General features: G+C 43.2%; 1 protein-coding gene across 2 annotated transcripts in view; it reads right to left on the bottom strand.

Moving 5' to 3' along the window:
• The window catches only part of MOGAT1 (monoacylglycerol O-acyltransferase 1), a 34,424-nt gene extending 8,534 nt beyond the window's left edge, over nt 1-25,890 (bottom strand). Inside the window, exons 1-6 of one of the 2 annotated variants that reach the window (XM_043577969.1) lie at nt 25,500-25,890; nt 12,272-12,450; nt 11,734-11,938; nt 6,855-7,029; nt 5,852-6,051; nt 3,324-3,884 (exon numbers count right to left, since the gene is read on the bottom strand). In XM_043577969.1, the coding sequence (XP_043433904.1) occupies nt 3,880-3,884; nt 5,852-6,051; nt 6,855-7,029; nt 11,734-11,938; nt 12,272-12,450; nt 25,500-25,593 (858 nt within the window). In that variant the 5' untranslated portion in view covers nt 25,594-25,890 and the 3' untranslated portion in view covers nt 3,324-3,879. Of the gene's footprint in view, nt 1-3,323; nt 3,885-5,851; nt 6,052-6,854; nt 7,030-11,733; nt 11,939-12,271; nt 12,451-25,499 lie in introns of those variants that run through there. The other variant, XM_043577968.1, reaches the window with a different exon arrangement.
• Nucleotides 25,891-26,918: the final 1,028 nt, after the last annotated feature.

The following is a 26,918-nucleotide window of genomic DNA, read 5'->3' as shown; positions in this document are numbered from 1 at the left end:
GACAATAGCCAAAGTATGGAAAGAGCCCAAATGTCCATCGACGGATGAATGGATAAAGAGGATGTGGTGTATACACACACACACACACACACACACACACACACACACACACACAATGGAGTATTACTCAGCAATCAAAAAGAATGAAATCCTGCCTTTTGCAACTATGTGGATGGAACTAGAGGGTATTATGCGAAGTGAAGTTGGTCAGTCAGAGAGAGACAAAAATCATATGACTTCAAAGTCCTCATATGAGGACTTGAAGATACTAAGCAGATGAACATAAGGGAAGGGAAGCAAACATAATTTAAAACCAGGGAGGGGGACAAAACATAAGAGACTCTTAAATATAGAGAACAAACAGAGGGTTGCTGAAAGGGTTGTGGGAGGAGGGATGGGCTAAATGGGTAAGGGGCATTAAGGAATGTACTCCTGAAATAATTGTTGCACTATATACTAACTTGGATGCAAATTTAAAAATTAATGAATTTTAAAAAAGTGAAACAAACACTTCTATCACATCCATAATAAAATTTAGGCTGAGGAATGAGTGAACTAGAAAGTCAGGGGAAGTTATGGGGCTGGACAAGATAGGAAGGGAGCCTTTCCCATGACCCATGCAAACACAGCTGGTAAGCCTCTCTGGGTATCCAGAATTCAAATAATCTAACACTGGGAGGAAGGAGGACTTTTCCTTATGGTAAATGCCAACTAATTAATATAGAAGGAATGCTAGAGCTGGAAAATCACCAGTCTGCAATCATGATTGCAATAATTGATTCAGGCAAGAATTATCAATGGATAGTAAAGCCACCAAGTAAGTCTGATGAACAGGACAATTACAGTGTCTAAGTAACACTATCCCCAGGTTACTTGTTAATGAAAAGGAAAAAGTCTTTGTATTTGTAAATATAAATCTAAGATACATGATATATCTACGTACGTAAACATATAAAGGTTTCTGTAGACAAATCTCTGTAATTTATCTTTATGGTAGAGAAACCTGGCAAACACCCCACTCAAGTGATCAAAGTGAGTATCACCAACAGTGGGACAAACTGACATCAACAGCTTCCTGATACACGAGGTCCTGAGGAAGACGCACTAGCATTCCTGTGGAATTCTTGCCACAGACGCGTAACTGGAATATAACCACGACGGACCATACCAACCCACAGTGAGGAACATTCTAGAAACCACTGGCCTATACTCCCCCAAATCGCTCCTGTCATAAAGACAAAGGCAAGTTGAAAAATGATCCCAGCCTCAAGCAGGCTAAAGAGATGGGAAAATTCAATGCGACGTATGATTCTGTTTGGGGGGAAAGACACGTGACCCACCCCATTCCCCAAAAAGCACAGCTAACAAGGCAACGATTGTGGCCATTGGGGAAATTTGAAATATAGGCTGTACACTGGTTAACGGTCCTTGATCAACGTTCAATTTCCTAAATTGCACTGACATCAGAGAAGAGAATCATCTTGCTCTTAAGAGACACACAGAAGCGGATGTCATGATTTCAGCTCCTATCAGAAAGTTCAGTGCTGTATTAGACCACTAGCGGGAGAAACACTGCAGCAAAATGTTACAAGTGTGGGAGAAAGGCACACAGGAGTTCATTTTACTACTCATGAAACTTTTCTGAACCTGTGAAATTTTTCGACACAAACTTCCAGGAATTAAAATTAACACATACAACGGTGCATGAGATTTCCCCCTTTAAACGGCAAGCCTCCCTTGTCTCTTGCTTTCTTGCCCACACATGCAACTTCCCGTCATACCACGCGCACGGGCTCTACAACGTGAATTGAATAGTAGCCTGCCTTAAAATTTTTAACGTCTACGTGTTAGGTATTTAAAAACTTAAGAAGTATCATCAGACAGGCATAACTGAAGAATGATTTCTTTACAAATGGGTCTTGAGCTCCTACTCTGTGGGCCCTGGGAATACAGCAGGGAGCAGTAAGACAAAATCCCGGCGGGCCTCCTGGAGCTCTATACTGTGGAAAGAAACAGTTCCCAGGAACTACACTCCTTTACACATTGTTTACTTGTGTTTACTCTAAACTTCTTTCAATTACCCCTCCTGATTATTATGATGCACGCGATAGTTAAATCAGTTTCTCTCCATTATTTATGTAACGAATCACGATTTTGTGAACGCTTTATTGTATTTTGATAAACCAACAATAACATAAAATACGTAAATTATATACAATTTTTGAAATGTATAAAGGAAATATATGGTAGCTTCTTTTTAAAAAAAAATTTTTTTTTAACGTTTATTTATTTTTGGGACAGAGAGAGACAGAGCATGAACAGGGCAGGGGCAGAGAGAGAGGGAGACACAGAATTCAAAACAGGCTCCAGGCTCTGAGCGGTCCGCACAGAGCCCGACGCGGGGCTCGAACTCACGGACCGCGAGATCATGACCTGAGCCGAAGCTGGACGCTTAACCGACCAAGCCACCCAGGCGCCCCTATGGTAGCTTCTTATATTACTTTTTTCATTTTAATTCTAGTCCTGTGTAACCTACACTATAATATTAGTTAACCTACAGCGTAATATTAGTTTCGGGTGTACAATATAGTGATTCAACACTTCGATATATCACCCGGTGCTCATCGCAGCAAGTAAACTCCTTAATCCTCATCACCTATTTCACTCATTCCACCACCAACTGCCCTTTTGTAAGCATTGAATGACCCTCAGCAAAGAGGAAAGAGGGTTTTGATGGAGGACACAGAGAAACCTGGTGGTTTAGCAAGGTTTGGTGTAAGAAATACACGGAGGGTAACTGTGACCTGATGATGGCACTTTGGGTTTAATGAGAACGTATTTCTTCTAAAAGGATTTAATTAGTAGGATATTAACAGACACAGCCTTGCAGTGTTAGTAACTCTCGCTAGTATTAGAGAATCGTTAACGCTGAAATGAATGCTCTAACGTCGATGAGGAAGTGAAGTCCCACAGATGCATGCACATGTGTAGGATGGATAATCTGAGCATCTCCAGACAGCTGTCAGTGAGAGAATTAAAGATGAAGTGATGATTGAGGATGAACTGAACTAATATTTGCTGAGTCTTTACGATGCGAGGTAGAGTTAAGTTCACAAACTCTTTTATTTTAATCACTTTTTTTTTAAACGTTTGTTTAGTTTTGAGAGGGAGAGAGAGCGCACGTGAGCAGGACAGGGGCAGAGAGAGAGGGAGACACAGAATCCGAAGCAGGCTCTAGGCTCTGAGCTGCCAGCACAGAGCCCGATGTGGGGCTTGAACCCACGAATGGTGAGATCACGACCTGAGCCAAAGTCAAATGCTTAACCGACTGAGCCACCCAGGTGCCCCATTTATTTTATTTTTTTAAATATAAACTCTTAATTAAGTAGAAGGGGAGCAGACAGATCACAAAATAAGTTGCTGGTCTGGATGCTACCTGACCTGCCTGGGCTCTGTCAGGGAGTCAGCAAAGAAACAACTCTGGGTTTGAAGTGCATTAATTTAAAACGGAAATGAACACAGCAACTTAGGTCTCTGTTGCAATATCACATTGCATTGGATTGATACATAGCTCTGCTTTTGTCTAAGGAATGGTCCATATTCTATCCTTACTTGGGTTATTTCAAATAAAAGTCCTTAAATGCACATGGTCTGTGCGGGTCTGGTTCACTCAAATCAGGCTGGCCTCAGTCATCTGGCTGATGATAAAATGAATCTCGTGGCGGCTGAGGTGTTATGTAAATGTTCATATTCTCAGCTTGCTTTTTTAAAAGGTTTCAAATACTGGCAGGAGACTGAAGATGCCAGAGATAAGACGTGGTATTTCCGATATAATTGTTTGGGAGGTAAGCAGAAAGGATGGACTGAAGCAAATTTCCCTTATTCTAAATGTTAAAGAGAAGCACATTAGACAGGCATGAGCGAAAAACCAGAGCTCTGTTTGCTAGTCTCAACAACGAATTCAGATCTGGTCATTTCTATCTGACCCCTGACCCAAATAATTATTTGTCAGCAGAGTTAAAACTAGGCTGTGTCAAGTGATAACCACTCAAAACTAAAGTTTAACCCCACTGGGTGATAACTGTAATCACTTAATCCAACAAAATACACTTGGCTTTCAACATTGGCAACCTATTTCACGCGTGTATGAGTTACACTTAAACTTCAGTTCCTAAAAATAATGTCTTTCAATTTTCCTTATATCCCCCCAAATGCCAACTATAGTACTTTGCACATAAGGGACCAAAACCAGTATCAGGACATAGAAAAATCATGCTCTGAAACATGTTGATTACCTGCTTAAATATATATATATAAATATATATATATTTATATATATAGTTTGCAATATATATATATATATATATAGGTTGCGAAATATATATTTATATATATATATATATATATATATTTTGCAACCTATTTATATATATTTATATATATAGCCAAAGAAATGTAACCAGCTTCTCTTGGAAAAACACAACGGCAAACTTATCTCTGTGTTACCATTACAGTAACTAATCAACAGTCTGCTAACATTCCATGTGAGTTAAATACACAGTTAAAAATAGTGTCATGTGACTGCACGTGAAATGCAATGCTCTCAGAAACTGAAAGCAGTAAAATCCTGTTCTAAGGAAACAGACCTAAAAACATTTTGAATGGCATTTAATGGACTGTCTCTGGTGAAACTATTCCTTCCAGTTTCAGATGAAGTATATATAGTTTGGTTAATTGTGCTACGAGGGTCTGGCTCTGCCCTTTCTCCTGCTGGGCGGTCCAGGTCACTTTCGATGTGAAGAGCTAATTACTCTGCTCCTCAGTCCTTCTGTCAACATGGTCTGTCACCCTCCTCCCCCATCTCAAGTCTGCCCAATATACAACTTTTTAAAAATAAGATCAGTCTATATTAGAATACATACAGGTACAGTGAGTGGCCTCCCAAAATCGTTTTTGCTACAGACTGATGCCTATGTGAACTGAATATGATGAAGATATTCATTACACAGAAATCTGCATACATTAATAGACTGTGATGCAATGCATTCATCAAAGGACTGCTACGTTACGATCTGCTCGAACAGAGAAATGGATTCATATACAGTACTAGAAATTTTATGTCTAGGGGAGCCTGGGTGGCTCAGGCAGTTAAGCATCCGGCTCTTGATTTCGGCTCAGGTCACGATCTTGCAGTTCATAGGTTTGAGCCCTGCATCGGGCTGTGCACTGACAATACAAAGCCTGCTTGGGATTCTCTCTCTCCCTCTCTCTGCCCCTAGCCTGCTCACTCTCTCCCTCTTAAAAATAAATAAATAAAAATTAAAAAAAAAAAAAGGAAAAAAGGAAGAAACTCTATGTCTAAATTGGATTCTCCCTGTAGTTCAATAGCAGTATTCTTTTTTTTTTTTTTTTTTTCAACGTTTATTTATTTTGGGGACAGAGAGAGACAGAGCATTAACGGGGGAGGGGCAGAGAGAGAGGGAGACACAGAATCGGAAACAGGTTCCAGGCTCTGAGCCATCAGCCCAGAGCCTGACGCGGGTCTCGAACTCCCGGACCGCGAGATCGTGACCTGGCTGAAGTCGGACGCTTAACCGACTGCGCCACCCAGGCGCCCCCAATAGCAGTATTCTTGAAAGTATTCAATTCCCAAGTGAAAAACAGTCATTTCTTAGCTAAAGATGTATCATAAATAAAGCTCAAATAACATCTATAGGATTCTTATTTTAGGAAGTTCTTACTTGAAGCCACTTCTCTCGCACCAACACCACAATCAATAACAGTAGCATGGCTCAAAGTTAGGTAATACTTTTACTTATTCTAACAAGCGTTTGGTCCTTGAGGTACATACCAACAGTGTGGATCGGTTTCCTGTATGGCATCAGGCCAAAATTGTATTGAAAAATCCCTCTGGCATGGAAAAGAGGCAAAGCAAACCCCATGATCTTCTGTAGCCTCTCTTGCACGGTTCGAAGCCACGAGCCTTCAGGGTTGTTAACTTGTTTAAACAGCTCATTTTCTCCAAAAGAAAACACTGGGACCAAGGAGGCGCTACAAATAACAAAGGGGAAGAGTACAGATTTTCAATGGAAGGGATTTAAGTATTTTATTCTGTCCAGCTGGCTTTTGCAACCTATTCCTGACAATTTTTCAATGTTCCTCTGCCTCCCTATCCTGCTAATTTCATGTTCCACACCATGAAACTTATACTTGAAATCGTTTGAGAAGGGACTTCAGCAGCCTAGCAATTTATGGAAGTTTATTCGAGAGCCAATCAAAGCTCCGGGAAACTTCTTTCCCACCTATAGTTTGGGCCATGGTTCATTTGTTCATTTGACTGGAAATCTGTACTGCGAATATACAATTTTGTACCTTTCTTGTTTGCTTTGCTTTGCAAGGTGAGTGTAGGTGCTGGATGCCGTGACACTGAACTACCTTACTGGGAAGGTCGTATTCCAGTCCCCATGAACACCGACATTTACTTTTAGTGTCAGGTCAACTAAGAGGAGGTCTGCCTTTAAGGACAAGAAACAATACTTTATTTCTCTGTGTTCATTTAATAACGTCTTAATTTCTAGGGGCGCCTGGGTGGCTCAGTCGGTTGAGCGTCTGACTTCGGCTCAGGTCATGATCTCACAGTTCGTGAGTTCGAGCCCCACGTCGGGCTTTGCGCTGACAGATCAGAGCTGGAGCCTGCTTCGGATTCTGTGTCACCCTCTCTCTCTCTCTCTGCCCCTCCCCCACTCACACCATGTCTGTTTCTCCAAAATTAATAAACGTTAAAAAAATTTTTTTTTTTTTAAATAATGTCTTAACTTCTCTGACCCAGGTACCTGAAATGAGAAACTACTTACCCATGGGTCAAAGCGATTTTAACAAATCCTTTCCGCTGGCGGATGAACAGAGTGAATTTTCCAGGATGGGCATCCAGCGATTCTTCCGCGCCCCCGAGAACTATGACTGAAATGTTTCCACCTCCCTCCTTGCTCAGCACATGGGACACACTCTTCTTAGAAACTGAGACTGGTCCTTCGTGAATAAAACAAAAAGGTTAAGTACTTATTGTGTTTTAAAAATTACAGCATTGGGGCACCTGGGTGGCGCAGCCGGTTAAGCGTCCGACTTCAGCCAGGTCACGATCTCGCGGTCCGTGAGTTCGAGCCCCGCGTCAGGCTCTGGGCGGATGGCTCAGAGCCTGGAGCCTGTTTCCGATTCTGTGTCTCCCTCTCTCTCTGCCCCTCCCCCGTTCATGCCCTGTCTCTCTCTGTCCCAAAAATAAATAAACGTTGAAAAAAAATTACAAAAAAATTACAGCATTTTTATCATAATACTCTGTGGCATCTGCGAACACTTAACAAAATTCCCTACCCTGCTAACATATGGAACAACTTGTAGTTTATAATTTTGACACAGCCAGATCTTTGGTAACGTATTCCATTAATTATATCTAACGTTTTGGCAGGTGATGGGCTGCATCTTTAAAATGTCACTTGTTATTGGGACGCCTGGGTGGCTCAGTCAGTTAGGTGTCCGATTCAGCTCAGGTCATGGTCTCACCATTTGTGGGTTCGAGCCCCGTGTCGGCCTCTGTGCCGACAGCTCGGAGCCCGGAGCCTGCTTCGGATTCTGTGTCTCCCTCTCTCTCTGCCCCTCGCCCACTCACACTGTCTCTCAAAAACAAATAAACATTAAAATTTTATCCAAAGAAATTTTTTAAGATGTCACTTGTTAAATCTACCGCTTATTTGGATAGGTTGTGCACTGCTCAATTGTATCTATGGACTCTATTCATACTGCATTATAAGTAAAAGGGCCCCCTGCAATTGTTCAGTCACAACCTGCATGGCTGTATTTGGTGGCCTTGATCAGTAGCCTGCTGAATCCTGGCTCAGAACCAAAAAGCATATCCTTTTCAAGAGGCTGCAACAGATCTTCTGAACACAAAGGGCCTGTTGTCAGATATTCTACATGGATTCTTGTTTCCCAAACCTACGTTTATATTGTAAATGGTTTTAAAAGTTCAGACGTTTAACAAATAACCAGATCTTTACATGGTTCCAAAATGCCTAGTCTGACTTTGGTAAAATGTTTACTTAAGACCGTGATGTAATTGTTCGGTCTTTGTACCAGGCTTTCCCACATAAAAATAACTTTAAAGATTCCTTTTCAGATTTCGAATGTACTATGTCCTCTTGGAGGAAAACATCATGAACTCTTACAGGAAAAGAAAAAAGAGGAAAACACAAGCCATTCATGACCTGTATTTCAGAGATAATTCCTTTTTAATGTCTTATTGTTTCCTCCCATTCTTGGCTTCATCCGTTGTTTTTGGTCATAAAAGAATATGTCGGACACGTTTTATTAAGACACAACACACCTCATCTCTCAAAGGAAAATTATATGCTTATTTTTCTGTGAGCTCCTATTACTGGGGGAATATAGAATAATGCAGGATTCTGAGTGACCAACCACTTTCTTAAGAGAAGAGGCAGGAGCCTGGGTGGCTCAGTCAGTTAAGCAAGCGTCCGACTCTTGATTTCGGCTCAGATCGTGATCTCACAGTTGTCGGATGGAGTCCCGTACCGGTCTCTGTGCTGAGCATAGAGCCTGCTTGGGACTCTCTCTCTCCCTCTCTGCCCCTCCCCCACCTGTGCTTGCTTGCTCTCTCTCTCTCAAAATAAATAAATCAATAAAGATTAAAAAAAGAGAGAAGAAGCAGAGAGTGGTGGGTTAGAGGGCAAAGAACCCTGAGCCTCAATGGGTTTGAACTTCCTCTGAGTTCAAGGCACGGCCATTGTGCCCCAGGTGCCCTAAGTGGAGACTGGAGGCATAGCTTCCGGGCCTTTTAGATTTCCAGATACCGACTCTCCTCCAGGCACTTCTCGGTGTCCCTTTCTAGGCTCCCTTCACAGGATCTCTGTAACTGCTGCTATGTCTTAGGGCTCTAAGACCTGAATATTTGTATCCCTCCAAAATTTCTATAAACCCTAATCCCCAATAGAATGGTATTAAGAAGTAGGACCTCTGGAAAGAATAAAAGAATGAGGTCATGAGAATGCAGCCCCAAGATGAGATCGGTGTTCTTATCAAAAGAGGACGAGAGAGGGGTTATGTTATGTGAAGACATAACAAGATGGCTGGCTGTGTGCAAGCCAGCAATGGGGCTCTCACCAGACACTGGATCTGCCAGTGCCTTGATCTTGGACATCCAGCCTCCAGAACAGTGAACAATAAACGTCTATTATTTCAGCCACCCAGTCTATGGTATTTCGTTACAGCAGGTTGGTCTATGACAGGCTCCTTCCTCGTTTCTAACACCTTTTAACGTTATCTACACACATGGATTCAACTACCACTTACAATTGCTGAGTTCTCCCAAATGTTATCTCCTGGGACATCTTCCTCCTGAGGCCCTACACCCACACTTCCAATGGCCCAGTGGACATTTCTACCTTGACAACTCAAAGACACCTCGGGTTCCATGTTGCCAAACCCAGTGCGCTGTATTCTTCCTCAAGGTTGTCCTTCTGGCAACATTTCCTCTCAGGGGGAATGGGGCCATCATCTACTCTGTCACCCAAGTCAAAAGTATAGGCTCCTCCCATATATATTCCCCCTTCTTAGCAATCATGTCGACACATCAGTCATTCCTTCATTCAGAACACGTACTGAGAACCTGCTACAAGGCAGACACTGCGCTAGAGGCTGATGATATGATGACATATACATTGCTTGCTACCTTCACGAGCCCGCAGCAATCAATAAGTCTCGGTGAATCTGTCAGTTGCTTTTCCTACTGACCTCCTCTGTGTAGTATATAAGGCTGTTGTGAGCTGATCTCTGCTACCTGCCCAGCCTTACTCGGTACACAGGAAGGAACAGGAGTCTTGAAACACGGAATGTGTCCCGCCTGACACCTGGTGAGTACAGACTCATGAAAATGGACCAAGAGGAATGGTTTGGAGGCGGGACCTACAGGGACTTACAGCAACAGAAATCTATTGGGTAAGAGCAAAACAGGCACTGGTCAGCAAAGGACCTCTGAAACCCTACTGGTTCTTTATTACCGGGGGTTCAGTACACATGTCCGTCTGTCTCTCATGCCCAGACGGACGGCTGCCAAGGCAGGCACAGAGTAGAAGGGGCTGTCCTAGGAAGCCGGTTCCAGGAAAAATCAAGAACTCTCTAAACTTTAAGACAAGGACACCCTAGAGCTTCAAGTGTGGATATTTTTATTTAGCCTTTAGGAGATCTCAGGTCATAGGAAAAAGGAAAAGATCTCATAATGTCATAAGCCTGAGTGAACAGACAAGTTTAATCTCAAATGCCGGCTCGAGTAAATGGCAGCGAGTGTGAGGGCACTACTTGGAGAAAGACTCTCAGGTTGATTATATGTATCTGCCATGGCCACGGAGAGGGGTGTATCTCCATCTCTCGGGCCATGAATTGCCACACCTGCTCTCAGTTATGCCACTCAAACGCACTTGTGGCTTGGAACCACAACTGTGTACTGTAAATACATTTCTGTGCTTTTTTTTTTTTGAAATTCAAAAAATTTCCCTTTAATTTTTTTTCCTTTTATAAAACAAACCCAATCAGTGTCTCCAAAACAGGGAAGTGATGGGATTTTTTTTTTTTTTTTTTTTGCCTCTATGGTAGTTTGGAGGTTTGGTGCGCCCTCTAGAGGCCAGATACAGTGGCAGCCCAGACTGAACAGAGAGCCCAGGGCTTTGCGGGTGAAGGTCCGTAGACAGAACCCAAAAACCCAGCCAGGGATCCTGATCCTCCGGTGCTTAGTGATTTCCTATCAGGTATATAATGACAACAGAGACTTGAGAAATTAAGAGGAAGTAATGAAAACCTGGAAGACCCTGGAAAATTCTGTCTCTGAATATGCCACTTACTGATCCTGAAATTGTAAGTGTTCACATAGAGACTATCCGCTTTCCTTTATATCTAAGAAACGCAAGACAGTAAAGTTAACCTACACAGCAACCATAAACATAAAGCGCTTTGTGAGTTGCTGCAGTTCATGTGGAGTCAATAAGCCGGTCCAGTCAGAAAACCAAACAAACTGAACCCCTCAAATTACAGTGAGAGCTGTAAACACAAGCTTAGCCTCTGTGCACATTAATATAGTGTCTCCAGCATTCCAGTTAAATTTTATTCTTGGAGTTGGTATAATTATGGTTTCATTAATCAAAGAGTTTTCCAGTAGTTCAGAGTAGCAGAGTAGAATGAACTCATTTCTGAGCCAAATGATATTTAATCCGGGAAGAAAAAGGCAGATTAAGTATGCTTAGTTTACATACCGCCATTGCTTCAAGACATACTGGAGCACATTTTCCATCTCTAATGTTTATAAAAACATGCAAAGTGCCTCTCCAAAGGCACCGTCTATCACTTGTTTGACCCGAGATTCTTTCTTCCACATCTCAATACACAAAATGCACTCATCGATTTATTCATTGAATTAACATCTATTGAACTTTCCTATATCCCAGGCACAAGGCTAGACACTAGGTGTGTTAAAAAAAGACACAGTCTGTGTCTTCCTGGGACTTTCAGTCCAGTGGCAGAGGCAAGAATCATCCAAGCAGCATGTGGAGTGTCAGAAAGGGAAAAAAGCGAAGGGTTTTACTACAAAACTGTAAGCCTGTGTTTGGGAGGGAACATTCTGTGTGGTCCTGCCTCCCTAGAACATGGTAGAAATAGTGATCTGCCTTCACTTACCACTACTCATCAGATATTCTCGAAAGAGAGGACACCGGAACCAAAATGGGAGCACGTGGAGATATGCAGTGAATCCAGGAAACAGCTGTTCGAAGTCCGAATAATTCGTACAAAAATTTCCAAAGGCTCCAGCAACGAGCACTCCATGGGGATGAAACCCAAATATGTAGTTGTGACTTGGATCCAAATCCCAAGTTTTGATGAGCTACAGTATGTATTGAGGTTAAAAAAAAAAAAAAAGTTCCCTGATCAGTTTCCAATAAGAAACAAAGAAACCCCCTCATGATTAGTTCCTCTGTCAAAAGGAAATAGAGAACATGACTCATGTAGTTCTCTGGGTTAGTGATGTTTCCCAATTTTTAAACTATTTCCTAAGCCCAGGGCCCCTCACACACAGCCTTCTAGATCCCGTTTAGTCTGGGCTGATCTGCTGGCTTTCTCCCTCTGAAAAGGGAAAAGCTTAAACTGTGTGTGATAAAAACAAATTTCCATTCTTCTCCCAACTCAAAATAGTACTACACAAAACAATTCTACTCACATGAATTGGAAAATAGTCCTTAAAATACCTCCACACGGTCCAGCTTCTGACCCAGTTGGATCTCCTGCCCCCCTGCTCTGGGGTACGCCAGTCAAAGTAAAGCCATGTCATATAAGGGACATAGAGGAACCAATAGTTGTGTATGATCAGTATCACAATGATCCCAATGCACACCTGTGCTGTAAGAAAGGGAAAGACCTCAGGAGTCAGGGTCAGTTAGCATCTGCTCACTGTACTATATCACCATCGGCCCATGGCAGGGGAATTGAATACACACAAAGTGTGTTAAACTGAGCCTCATTTCGGGGCGCCTACATGGCTCAGTCAGTTGAGCATCCAACCCTTGATTTCGGCTCAGGTCATGATCCCAGAATCATGGGATCGAGCCCTACGTCGGGCTCTGCCCCTTTCCCCTGCTCACGCGCACTCTCTCTCTAAAAAGACAAAAACAAAAAACAAAACCTGAGCCTCAGTTCAAGTGAGGTAATATAACAAGACAGCAGATGAGGTTAAATGAATTGCCCAAGTCCCACAGAATGGAGGCGGTTGATCTAAATTCATAGCCCACTCTCGGGGCACCTGAGTGGCTCAGTGGATTGAGCACCTGGATTCAGCTCTGGTCATGATCTCATGGTCCGTGAGTTCAAGCCCCACATCGGGCTCTGTGCTGACCGCTCAGAGCCTGGAGCCTGCTTCGGATTCTGTGTCTCCCTCTCTCTCTGCCCCTTCCCCACTCGCAGTCTCTCTCTCGCTCCAAAAATACACATTAAATTAATTAATTAATTAATTCACAGTCCACTCTCAAAGTCCATGGTCTACACCACCTCCCTGGCATGATATACGGAGGAATCAGGGCTGAAAGGATGCAGAAGAGTTCCCTACTACAGATGTCTACCTTGCTTAAGCAGCCATTATTTATGTGCCCACAAAGAGAGAACATTCCAGCGACAAACTCTGTTTTCAGGAACTCTGTTGCGAGAGTCAGAGGTAGTATAGGAGGAACTCCTGACATCTTCCTTTACCTATCACTACTTGCGACATTTCACAACGACAAAGCAAAACCCAAATGGTTTACACACCTCATGACACAGCTTCAAAGTATGTGAAGCAAGGACAGACAAAACTCGACCTAAGTAGTAGTGACAAGACCGTTTGCCTTAAAGTAATACATTAAGCTAAGACAGACATTTTATGTGCGTGCTATCATGCTAAAAAAATATTTATAGAAAGAGAAATACATAGAAATAGAAAGAGAGGAGCATAAAGTCATAAAGCTCGACACAATAAATGCCAGCAACTACCACTACTTTAGGAAGTGTCCTTGCCTCTTGATTTCTGTTATGTGCTGTACTCTCTGTTCTAGAGCCGACTTCAGTCCCCCAAACTCCTGTCTACTCTCTATCAGCTTTGCTACAGTTTTGTTCCCAAACGATCATGATCGGATTAACAGCACCTTGAACTATGACAGTTTGCTAGATACAATTTGTCTTGTTTGTTTGTCTGTTTTGGCTAAAAACAGAACAAGTATTTATATTTCTGGAGATATATAAATCCACACATATCCCAACATAGATTTACACTAAATGGACCCCAGTAAGAGAACTGACCTGCTTTCTCCAGGGTAAGGTTTGTTTACGAAAAGGTGCATGAAGAGTTAAGGAAGGATGTGCCCTCTAACCCTCCGTGGGGTGTTTTGTCGCATTTTGGAACAGCCAGTGAAGTTTCCATGACTCTGGGGGCACAGCCAAAAGGGTGTCCTTTGCTCTCACTCCTACCAGGATCATTTCATCTTGCTTCACCTGCTTGCCTCTACCCAGGTCTGAGTGCTGACAATTTACCACTGTTGGTTAATCTTCTCTTTATTTTACTAAAATGTGTAAAAAAAAAAAAGTGTACAAGAAAACTTAGGTAGATCTCATTACTCTGTACTCTATGGTAGATCAGGTGAGCTAAGACAGACAGGGGAGAGAACAGTTCATGAGGGGTGACCATCTCCCACAGGCAGTGTCATTTTCTCCTCCTCACGACCCTCCAGGTACACATTACTGTACCCAGTTTGCAGTTGTGGAAACTGAGGCTCAGGGATTTTGAGGGTCCAAAGGATTTGAACCTGGATCTGCCTAAATTTTTAAACCCACCCACTTTTTTCTTTTTTAACAAAACCAAACTATTCTTAGCTTATGGCAATGGCACCATAAACTTACAAGGACTTATTACAAGCGGATAAGCAGGCTCATAGGCATAAAAAATCAAGTAAATGGGGGCGCCTGGGTGGCGCAGTTGGTTAAGCGTCCGACTTCAGCCAGGTCATGATCTTGCGGTCCGTGAGTTCAAGCCCCGCGTCAGGCTCTGGGTTGACGGCTCAGAGCCTGGAGCCTGTTTCCGATTCTGTGTCTCCCTCTCTCTCTGCCCCTCCCCCGTTCATGCTCTGTCTCTCTCTGTCCCAAAAATAAATAAACGTTGAAAAAAAAAATTAAAAAAAAAAATCAAGTAAATGGGAGGTTCTGTTTTCCTTACTATAATGATGGAGAGACTGAGACCAAAAGCATACTGACTCAATTTGAACCACAGAGGGAGTCAAGAGCAGGTCCAGAAATAAAATCCCCCGGCCATCAATTCAGTGTTTCACTAACCCAACCACATATGCACTAATTGAATACATATTGCATATGTCTTTAACAGCCACTAGATGTTCTGCACGTACGATGGTTAAGACACAGATCTGGAATCTGACTGCTTATGTTGGAATCTGCCACCGACTAGCTGCCGAACAGGGGGCGAAGTTCTTTCGCTCCTTGAGCCTCAATTCCTTTACCTGTGAGATGGGCTGATACCAGCACCTGCCTCCACGGACCGTGGGGAAGGAGATGCAGAGAGGCCACCGTGCCTGGCACCAAGCAAGCACTTGACAATGGGAGCCATTGTTAGGGTAACTGTGTTCACTATTACACGCTTGGAGAACGCAAAAAATAAAAGCAGATAAAATATTGCTCATGTTCCTGTCACTCCACAACAAGTACTGTTCAAATTTTTCCTTGTGGCCTTTTCTGTTCCTATGAACAGGTTATGTTTCCTAAACATGGCTGATCACATTTTTTTTTTATTTTTGTATTTTATCGCTTATGATTATCTCACGTTAGCTGTTTTATAACACCGATGTGGCCTTAAAACCTTCATAAATGGTATTTTTGAGAACTGATGAACATTCCATTGAATGTCAATACTACGTCAATCATTCTTCTCATTTTGAAAATGTGGGCTTCTAACAAATTTTCTCTATACACATAAGCCGGCATCACATTTCCCCACATTTTAATTTACTTCCATAGGACAATCAGTAAAACACTACACCACTGAGCAGAAACGCCTTTGTCACTTGATATACTTTGAGAGCTTACGATCCAAAGGAGCTGTCCTAATTTAAACCCCCCCCCCACTCCACACATGGCACACATTCTTTAATATTTCGTATCACAAACAGCACCAAAATAGCTTTTTAAATCCCGTGATCCTAAATTGGACTGAAAGAAGAAAACACTAAGAAAACTAGGTGACTGGATCACCTCTATTTTCTATTTTTATCTCATTAAGCGATCCAACGTAACATGACTCTTCCGAATTGGAGGTCAAAGAGAAAAGATACAAAAGTCTACTCCAACCCATGGTGCAGTTCTCAAAACTGACGTTGACATCTCTTAAAACTGCCTTGATCCACATTCCAAGTTGCACGGGAGGCCTGAACTTCAGTTGCTTTGACTGGGGGGTGCAGGCTGTACAAGCCAGCCTCTGTCGTTCGTACTCTTTTATGATTTCATTCCCATAGATTCTACTTCCTCTACATCATTAGGAAGCTTCCCCCCCTTCACTTTTTTTCCTAAGGTGAAATTCACATTAATATAAATCAACCACTTTAAGGAAATTAATCCAGGGACACTCAGCATATTCACGATGTTGTGCAACTACCAATTCCACCGAGTTGCAAAATACTTAGATCACCCGAAAATAAAACCCTGAACCCATTAGGCAGTTATTCCCCATTTCCTTATCCTCTGCCCCTGGCAACCACCAATGTACATTCTATTTCTGTGGATTTACCTACTCAGGATATTTCATAAAAATGGAATGATCCAATACGTAACCTTCTGTAGACTTTCACTTAACATCAAGTTTTCGAGGCTCGTCCATCCTGAAACATGTATCAGGACTTCATTCCTTTTTAGGACTGAATAATATTCCCATATATAGGGATATATCATAATTCGTTTATCCATTCATCTGTTCAACACTCATTATTCAAGGGCTAAAATTAACAACTCAGACAACAGATGTTGGCGAGGATGCAGAGAAAGAGGATCACTTTTGCGTTGTTGGTGGGAATGCAAACTGGTACAGCCACTATGGAAAACAGGATGGAGGTTCCTCAAAAAGTTAAAAATAGAACTACCCTACGACCCAGCAATTGTACTACTAGGCATTTATCCAAGGAATACAGGTGTGCTGTTTCAAAGGAGCACATGCAGTCCAACGTTTATTATAGCAGCACTATCGACAATAACCAAAGCATGGAAAGAGCCCAATGGCCATCAATGGATGAATGGATAAAGAACATGTGATATATATATATATATATATATATATATATATATATATACACAATGGAGTATTACTCTGCAATCAAAAAGAATGAAATCTTGCCATGTGCAAGTACATGAATGGAACTGGAGGGTACTATGCTAAGCGAAATTAGTCAGAGAAAGACAAATATCATATGGCTTCGCTCATATGAGGACTTTAAGAGACAAAACAGATGAACATAAGGGAAGGGAAGCAAAAATAATATAAAAACAGGGAGGGGGACAAAACATAAGAGACTCTTAAGAGAACAAACTAAGGGTTGCTGAAGGGGCTGTGGGTCGGGGGATGGGCTAAATGGGCAAGGAGCATTAAGGAAGACACTTGTTGGGATGAGCACTGGGTGTTATACGTAGGGGCTACATCACTGGATTCTACTCCTGAAATCATTACTGCACGGTACACTAACTAACTTGGATATAAATTTTTAAAAAATAAATAAATAAATTTTTTCACTTCCTAAAAAAAAGGAAAGAAAAGAAACGAAATCAAGATAGATATACCGGATACAATGGTACATTGCAGTCTAAATGAAAACAAAATCTCATTTGTAGTAAACGTAAAAGAAAAAGAAAAAGAAAACATTCATCATTCAACATCTGGGTTGTTTCCACCTTTTGGCTCCCGTGAAGAGGGCTGCAATGTCCTACCCGCTTCAAGAGGGCTAAACATCAGAAACAAATAAGACTCAGTCAAAATGTGTAGCGTGGTCATTAAATTCAGCATCACCGATAAAGGGACAAAATGACATGATGCCTCTTGATGGGATCTGATGGGAAATACACCCCATCACCTTTGCCGACTTTTTGCCAAAAATGCTGAACCTGACTCCAATCGTAAGAACATAATTAGGCAATTCCAGACTTTGGGACATTCTAGAAGATAATTACCGGGGGCTGTTTAGAAAATATCAATGTTACAAAAGGCTGCCTTCTCTGCAGCATTTAGCAATGATCTTCCTCTGCCATCCCTGCCCCCCCCGCCATTTCTGACTCCAGTGGGCTCACCTGTGCCTCCATCAGTGAAATGGTGCTGAACAAGGGCACTGTACAATGTCTCATCCAGGGCCAATGCTCCAACAGTGGTAGCCGAATTTGATAAATCAGTGAATCCTAAAAATGTGCTTTGTCTATAGGCACTTCTTCAAAGACCTGACGTACATAACTTCCTTTACATTCTAGGTTTAACTTTATCAGTTTTTCAACATTTAAGAAAGTAATATTTGTAACATGGAAAAATAACTGGTTAATGAAACATACAGATACCACGAAAAGCGTAAAGAATAGTGATGGTGTATAGGAAACACTCAACAAATGCTATCAGCCACCACTGACCGCTTGGGACCTTCGGAAACACCAATGTCACAGGGCTCAATCCAAAATGCTAGTTGATTTGTTCTCCAGCGCATATATTACTTCAGTAAAAATAAATCTAAAAAAGGTAAACAGCAAGAGAAAATATGCCAAAATGTTAACAGAGAATCTCAAACAGGCTCCATGCTCGGCACGGAGCCCAACACGGGACTCGATCCCGCAACCCTGGGATCATGACCTGAGCTGAAATCAAGAGTCGGACCCTCAACCAACTGAGCCACCCAAGCGCCCCAAAAGATTATTTTTTTAAAAAAAAAGAAATATAGGGGCGCCTGGGTGGCTCAGTCGGTTGAGCATCCGACTTCAGCTCAGGTCATGATCTCGCGGTCCGTGAGTTCGAGCCCCACATCAGGCTCTATGCTGACACTCAGAGCCTGGGGCCTGCTTCAGATTCTGTGTCCCGCCCTCTCTCTCCGCCCCACCCCTGCTTGTGCTCTGTCTCTTTCAAAAATGAATAAACATTAAAAAAAGTTAAAAAAAAAAAAAGAAAGAAAACGGCTCCACTAGAAAGAAAAGAAAAAAAAAACTACACAAAACTGAAGAACAAATCTACTTAAGTAACAATAGTCTCATCGTGAACATGATTCTATTAAATTTCCATGAGCAAACAGCATCAGAAAAATATTACAAAAACTATTGAGGTTGGTTTACTTGGGTTTTAATAGTGACCAATATTAAGAAATAATTGAAAATATTTAATTTGTATATGTAGCCTTCCTATTTGTATCCAAGAAGTTTTCATTTTTCCCCTATGGAAATTGTTTCTATACTTATTTTAACCATGTAACAGAGGATGGGGAACGAAAATGGAATTCAGAGTCCAGCGGGCACATTCTTTTCTTTTCCTGTTCCCGAGGCATTGTATTTCAAAACACAATCAGAGTCATCTGTTGATTATAAGAATGGAAGCATAACATTCTTCTGATTTTTAAAATTCCTATTTTAAGAGCACTTACCCCCCAGAGTTTCTTAGGGTGATACTAAAAGACAAATCTCAGACCCCTCTGCAGAATTTTGCAGCTCAGTATTCCTCGAATGTGGGTCCGCTCCCCAATGCTTTTAAAAAGTTTTATGGAGAGGAAACTGCATTTTTCTTATTTAAAAGCAAATTCAGGGGCGCCTGGGTGGCTCAGTCGGTTAAGCGGCCGACTTTGGCTCAGGTCACGATCTCGCAGTCCGTGAGTTCAAGCCCCGCGTTGGGCCCCGTCCTGACAGCTCGGAGCCTGGAACCTGCTTCGGATTCTGTGTCTCCCTCTCTCTCTGCCCCTCCCCAGCTCACACTCTGTTTCTGCCTCTCAAAACTGAATAAACGTTAAAAAAAATTTCTAAGTAAATTCATTCATTATTGGACCCACTTCTTCATTTAATAAAGGCAAATAAATTACAAGGATCCAGGTACAATTAGTCCCATGTTCTTAATATTTCTGAAATGTTTACAAGCTAAAGGACAAAATAAACAGAACTACTTTGCATAGCCACAAACTGAAAACTGTAAGAAAAGAGAGGCATAACTAAATACAACATGTGGGTTCCTTTGCTATAAAGGACATTTGTGGGGCAGCTACTGGAATGTGAATAGCGTCTATGTATGGATTAGATCATTGAACTGCATCACTGTTAATTCTTGTCATTTGGATAATTGTACTGTGGTTATGTAAGAGAATGTCTTTGGTTTTAGAAAATGTACACTAAAGGACTCAAGGATAAAGAGAAAGCATATCTGTAGCTTACCCTTAAATAGTTAAAAAAAATAATAACTGTGTCTGTGTATGTGTGTGTGTGTGTGTGTGTGTGTGTGTGTGTGTAGAAAGAGAGATAGGGACAGAGAAAGAAAAAAACATGGTAAAATGTTACATTGGGGAATGGGATAAAGGAATATTGGAATTTTTATAACTTTCTAGAATTTTTATTTTCTAGAATTATTATTTCTGGAATTACCTCAAAATACAAAGTTTTAAAAAGTTAATGGCCCTTCCTGAGACCTACAGAATCAAAGTCTCTGAGTAATCTGCATTTTAACAAAAATGCCCAAGGGAATCTTAAATATGCTCTAAAGTTTAGGGGCACCTGGGTGGCTCAGTTGGTTGAGTGTCTGACTCTTGATTTCTGCTCAGGTCAGGATCTTGCAGTTTATGGGATTAAGCCCCACGTCAGGCTTCATGCTGACAGCAAGGAGCCTGCTTGGGATTCCCTCTCTTTCTCTCTGTCCCTCTTCCGCTCATGCGCTCTCTCTCTCTCTCTCTCTCTCTCTCTCTCTTCCTCTCAAAATAAATAAATATTCAAAAAATACGCTCTAAAGTTTAAAAACTTCTGATATAAATAATATCACACAGTGGAGGACTCAATACTTTTGAGATATCAATTCTCTCCAAATTAACCTATAGACTAACCTCAATCAAAAATCAATCCCAATGAAAATCGCAGAAGGTGTGTGTGTGTGTGTGTGTGTGTGTGTGTGTGTGGAAACTGACAAGCTGATTCTCAGGTGCATATGGAAACACAAAGAATCTATGATAATCAAAACAACTCTTTCAAAAAAGGACCAAGGTTTCAGGACTAACGAGATCAGACTCCAAAAAGTATTATAAAGCCACAGTAATCACAACAGCATTGTACTGGCATGAAGATAGACAAATGAGGGGAGCCTGGGTGGCTCAGTCGGTTAAGTGTCCGACTTCGGCTCAGGTCATGATCTCACAGTTCATGAGTTCAAGCCCCACATCAGGTTTCTCTCTGCTGTTGTCATGGAGCCCACTTCAGATCCGCTGTCCCCCTCGGTCCCTCCTCTGCCCCTCCTCTGCTCACTCTCTCCCTCTCTCTCTCAAAATAAATAAGTAAACTTTAAAAATTAAAAAAAGAAGAAGGAAATAGCCATTGTGATGGACCTTGAGGGTATTATGCTATGTGGACTAAGTGACAGAAAGATCAATACTATATGACCTCACTTGTGTGTGTATCTTAAAAAGAAAACAAACCAAAAGCACCTAATTCATAGGTACAGAGAACAGATTGGCGGTTGCCAGAGGCAGGGGGGTGGAGGGGTGGGCAAAATGAACAAAGGGGGTCAAAAGATACAAACTTCCAGTTAGAAGATAAATAAATCCGGGGGATGTAATGCACAGCCTGGTGACTAGAATCAACAATATTGTATTGTATTTGAATGCTGCTAAGAGGGTAAGTCTTAAAGGTTCTCATCACAAGGAAAATTATTTGTAACTATGGGTGGTGACAGATGTTAACTAAACTTATTACGGTAATCATTTTGCAATGTATACATGCATCAAATCATTATGTCATACACCAAAACCTAATACAATGTTGTAAGATTGGATGACAGGTGTTTAACATTTATCTCAAGGAAAAGATGTTTGATTTCATGATTTCATATTTCAAGGGCTAATAGCTTAAACTCATTTCCTGGAAAGAAAAATGCCTTCCAAGACTTTGATTTAGAGAGCTGAAGATATACCTAATAAAAACCCTCTTGTTGGGGTGCCTGGGTGATTCAGTCGATTAAGCATCCATCTTCGGCTCAGGTCATGATCTGGTCCATAGGTTCAAGCCCCGCGTCGGGCTTTGTGCTAACAGCTCAGAGCCTGGAGTCTGCTTCAGATTCTGTGTCTCCCTCTCTCTCTGTTCCTCCCCCACTCACGCTCTGTCTCTGTCTCTCAAAACTAAATAAAACGTTAAAAAAAAAAACAACTCTCGCCAACACTGAAAGTACCTACAACATCAACTCCTTACTTCAAAATTGACAATTAAATGGAAGGAAATAAGTAAGCTCTTACCCTACCTTTTCCAGTAAGAATTGAATTGTAGGGTAGTCAAACAGCCCTAGCTGATGGGGCGAAATTATTCGTTGCATGAATTCTAGCTATGATGAATAAATGACAGAATAAAAACACCGCCATTTTGCAGTCCCCCATAGAACAGTTCATTCAAGCGAGCATCATTAATGGAGACTTATGTCACTAGGTGGCATGGCAATGATCAACAGAGAACTTTCATTTGCACATGTCAATGACCGGTCAGCCCTCAGATGACTTCCTATTTGGACCCACTGACCACTCTTAGACACAACTAATGGGACAACTAGACATTCTGTGCATCCTGACAGAATGTGAAGCACAGAGCAGTACCTGGGAAGAGGCCTTGACACAAAGGTTTCATCTACATCTAATCAAGCTTTAGCTCTAACTCTCACTGTCGAAGAAATATAGGAGACTGAGGAACAAGTTACCACCACAAAGAAGCAGTCAGGGCTACATCTTGCAGGACAGATAACCTGGTTTCCTTAGTGCTTCACGACAAGAAAACAAATAGGGAACACTGTTCTAAATTAAACGACATGTAAAAACCAAACGCAGGAGCATCTGGGTGGCTCAGCCAGTTAAGCGTCCAACTTCGGCTCAGGTCACGGTCTTGCAGTTCGTGGGTTCAGGCCCCGCATCAGGCTCTGTGCTGACAGATCGGAGCCTGGAGCCCTCTTTGCGGTCTGTGTCTCCCTCTGTCTGACCCTCCCCTACTCACACTCTCTCTCTCTCTCAAAAATAAATAAACATTAAAGAAAAAAAATAAAAAAACAAAAAGCAAAACCAAATGCAATACAAAGGTCTTGTTGAGAACCTTGTTCAGATATATCACCAAAGTGTATTTTTGACACAGTTCAAAAAATATGAACTTAGTTTAAATGATTTTAAGCAGGATTGCCTGGGTGACTCAGTCGGTTAAGCATCTCTCAGTTTCGCCTCAAGTCACGATCTCACGGTTCATGAGTTCAAGCCCCTCATCGGGCTCTGCACTGGCAGTGTGGAGCCTGCTCAGGGTTCTCTCTCGCTCCCTCTCTCTCTGCCCCTCCCCTACTCATCCTGTTTCTGTCTCTCTCAAAATAAATAAACTGAAAAAATTTTTAAATGATTTTAAACAATTATGCCACGTATGTACTCTGATTATGTAAAAAAGATACTTAATTCTATATCTCCGTACTAAAATATTTAGGATTAAAATATAACAACGTGCTTTGTCTTAAAACGTTTTTGCAAAACAATTGACGAAACGAATACAGCAAATTGTCAAAATAATCATAAATCCAGGTAATGGGTAAATGAGAGTTCACACACTTCTATTTTTTGTATGTTTGAAATTTTTCCAAATAAAATTATCAAAATACATAACACAGAAGTCAAATGCGCGCAACGACTTTTTATGGTCTGTCTACGCAGACTTTTAAATGGTCTGCAAGTCAGTCCAGTCCGACTCAGATTAGGAATCATTGGTCATGCCTAAGTCACTAGTCCACGCACATTTAACACCTGTGGCTCCGCCCGCTATGTGGAGCCATGTGACCTTGAGCAACTTCACCTCTGAGCTCCCTCCTCTGTAAGATGAGTGCAGGGGTAGCTCCTACCTCGCAGGGCTGCTGTGAGGGTGACATGGGTTAATACAACTAGCGACCCATGGGGCGGACAGCTTCCCCTCTGGGTGACAGAGTGAGACAGTCATTCAACAAGTATTTGTTTCATGCCTTCCGTGGGCTCGGCACGTGCTGAGTGCTCCCGCACTGAGCCGGTGGACAAGGATGACAATGCGGACCTTTCTCGAGTAACCGCAGACATACACAGACACGAGCAATGACAAACACGAGAAAAGGACAACGGGCTACCAGAGAGGAGCTGACTGACCAGCAGGGAAGATCGTCTCCAAGTTCAAGCCATACATGAGGGCAGCAGAGTGGTTAAGGCAGGGACTCTGGGTAGAACACTTAGGTTTCCATCCAGCTCCTCCACCTCCCACTGTGCGTGACCTTGAACAATTTACTTCACCTCTTCGTTTCCTCATCTGTCCAACGAGGGCAGAAATGAACAGTCCTTTACCTCACAGGGTCGTGGTGAAGGCCGAACGGTTAATAGTGTAGGGTGCTTAGAACGGGATCTGGAACGTACTATGCCCTAATGTGTTTGTTGTTACCTCGATGGTTCAGCGCAAAATGGAGTATCATGCTACCACCCCTGTCTCCGTTTGGCCTGCGAGGACTTCAGGAGCTAATGTTTTGAAGTTCCTTTTTCAGGAAACCCTAGCTGTACAGCAGAGTCACGTGGAGCATCTGTGTGCGTATATGCGCACACACGGTTACATGTTTACAGAGACACACACATACTGCCGCGTGGGCTCCGTTCTGTAACAAATGAATTAAGACGTTCTGGGGATAGAGCCTGGGTGTCTGCGTTTTTTTTTTTTACAAGCTCTTCCAGTGTTTCTCGGGTGCAACCAGGGTCGAGAACCACTGAGCTAGGCATTCAAAACTGTGAAACCATTTCAAAAGTGTAGACGTCTACAGTGCAGTGGGCTTATTGTTACCGATCGTACTGCGGCCTCAACGTACAGCCTGTCAGCTCCTTACAGCCCACAAGTGACGTTAGCCTTCAGAAGAGCGCACGTTCTCCATAATTCCTCCCTCCTCTCATACCAGCCCCCATCTACTCCAATCGCTGGACAAACATCCAGGGGAGAAAAAGGGGCTCAGGTAAGCCACCCTGCTCTATCTAGCGACTGCCTCACGTGCCCTTTCCAGATGGGATCAACTTGGGAACCCACTAGAACCCCTTGGGTCGAGTTATTTACATACACAAGCCACCCAACCCAACTCAACCCAGTCTATCTAGTAGAAAGGTGCCTTTCTGCACCCGGATGACCTTAAACACAGAAAAGTCAACAAGGCAGTTGGTCACGAGGGTGGGAAGAGGAAGGAATCAGGCTGTAAATAATCGGGCACTGGTTTTCCTTTTACGAATCGACAGTTCCAGAAAAAAGAGTTTAGCAACTTCTGAGGGGCTACAGTGCAATGTTCCATGGCTGGATTGGGTCCTGGTTATATTTGGGTATGTCCATTTGCCAAAATTCATCTGTATGCCTATCATCTTTGCCTTTTATGGTAGGTAAGCTACGCCTCAATCAAAAAGACAAAAAAAAAGCACAGGTTAAAACAGTTGGCAAATAGTCGTTCGTTCGCTACGAGGTTCACACGGGGAGAGAAACTAAAAAGGAGAGTCCCAAGTTAGCTCGAACTCCCTCCTTGACCTGTTTGCTCTGGCTCAGGCGGAAGAAGGGCTGCAATCTCAGCTCCGTCCTTGGCCAAGGACTGGCAGCGAGGGAGGAAACGGAGCCCCCCGCACTGCGGCGTCTGGCCTGGGTCTCGCGCGGCCGGGGGCGCGCGGGGTCCTTACCGAGCAGGAGGAAGGACAGGACCCACTGCAGCACCGCGGCCGTCTGCAGCCGCCGCGCCAGCGGGATGTTCAGCGGCGCAAACTCGACCTTCATGGTCCCGCGCGGGAGGGGACTGCGCCGACCGCGGGCGCTTCGAACCTGGTGGCTCCGCGGCGCGTGGGAGGAGCGTGCGGCCGGATCCGGGCCCCGCGCCGGACACCCCCGGGGGCGGAAAGAGGGGGACGGGCGGAGGCCGCGGAGCAGGCGTGGGCAGAACTTCGTCCGGGGGTGGGGCGCGAGGGCTGAGGCTGGGGGCTGCCAATCGCGCGCGCCCGGGCCCCAGTGCAGCTGGCGCGCCCGGGGCGCATTGGCTGGCGCGCCGCGGCGCTGGGGAGAGCGCGTCGCTTTGGGCACTAGGGGTGGCCAGAGGGGTCAGCTGGCCGCCCGTCGGAGCTCGGCAGCGTGGGCTCCGGCAGCCTTGCGGAGGACCTGGGATCTCCACCGGGATCTATTGTTCGGCTGATCGATCACCTTCAGCATCCGCCCTTAAACCCACCCCTTCCTCCGAACTCGCTGAGGCTGGGGAAGTGTTGGTTCAAAGGATCGCCCACCAGGTGGAAGAAGGTGCGGGACGTAGCTTCTCTGGTCGCAGGATACTCTTGTGTTTACTGGTCTGTATCCCCTCCACCACCCCCATAAGCCCCGAGGAAACGGGGGGGGGGGGGGCGGGGAGAAGGGAACAGGGATTTGGTCTCCTCACTTGGGTACTCAGATCTCTACACTAGTCCTGGAAACCTTTCGCTTAATCATTTATTCAACAGATATTGACTGAATATCTACCACATGCCAGGAACCATTGTGTCCCTGCGTATACACCTGGTAACCCAGTCGCGCATTCATTCTGCTCTCAGAGAGCATGGATTATGGGCAGAGACAAACATTAAGCAAAATAACCACACAATTGAGTGTACAACTGCAAAGTGAAACCCTACTGCGAATGACTGAAGGAAGGTTCTAGGACTTAGACTGGAGGTCAGGGAAGTCACTGAACAAGTGACCTTGACTGGAGCTATAAAGGTGGATCTAGTTAACTGAGGGGGTCGTCCAGGCGAAGAAGCATGTGCAAAGGTCCTGGAGCTGAAACTCAAAACTAATATAGTGGAAGCTCAGGTAACAGGGAGATTAGGGTGGAATGAGGCAAAAATGGCAGCCAAAGGCCAGATCCTTGCAAGGCTGTGTTTAGGGTTCAAGTCTTGCCGCTGAAACTTGCCGCTGAAGGGTTTCAGTTCGATGCATTAAATGGATAGGTTCTCAATAATTGCCTAATCCTTGTGAGGACCTGAAATTTATATGAAATGTATTGCCAAATTGGTTTCCATACAACACCCAGTGCTCATCTCAACAGGTGCCGTCCTCAATGCCCATCACCCACCCCCCTC

The sequence above is a fragment of the Prionailurus bengalensis genome, chromosome C1 (genome assembly GCF_016509475.1).
Source record: "Prionailurus bengalensis isolate Pbe53 chromosome C1, Fcat_Pben_1.1_paternal_pri, whole genome shotgun sequence".
In the NCBI taxonomy this organism is placed as follows: Eukaryota; Metazoa; Chordata; class Mammalia; order Carnivora; family Felidae; genus Prionailurus; species Prionailurus bengalensis.
This window is presented reverse-complemented; position numbering and strand designations above follow the sequence as displayed.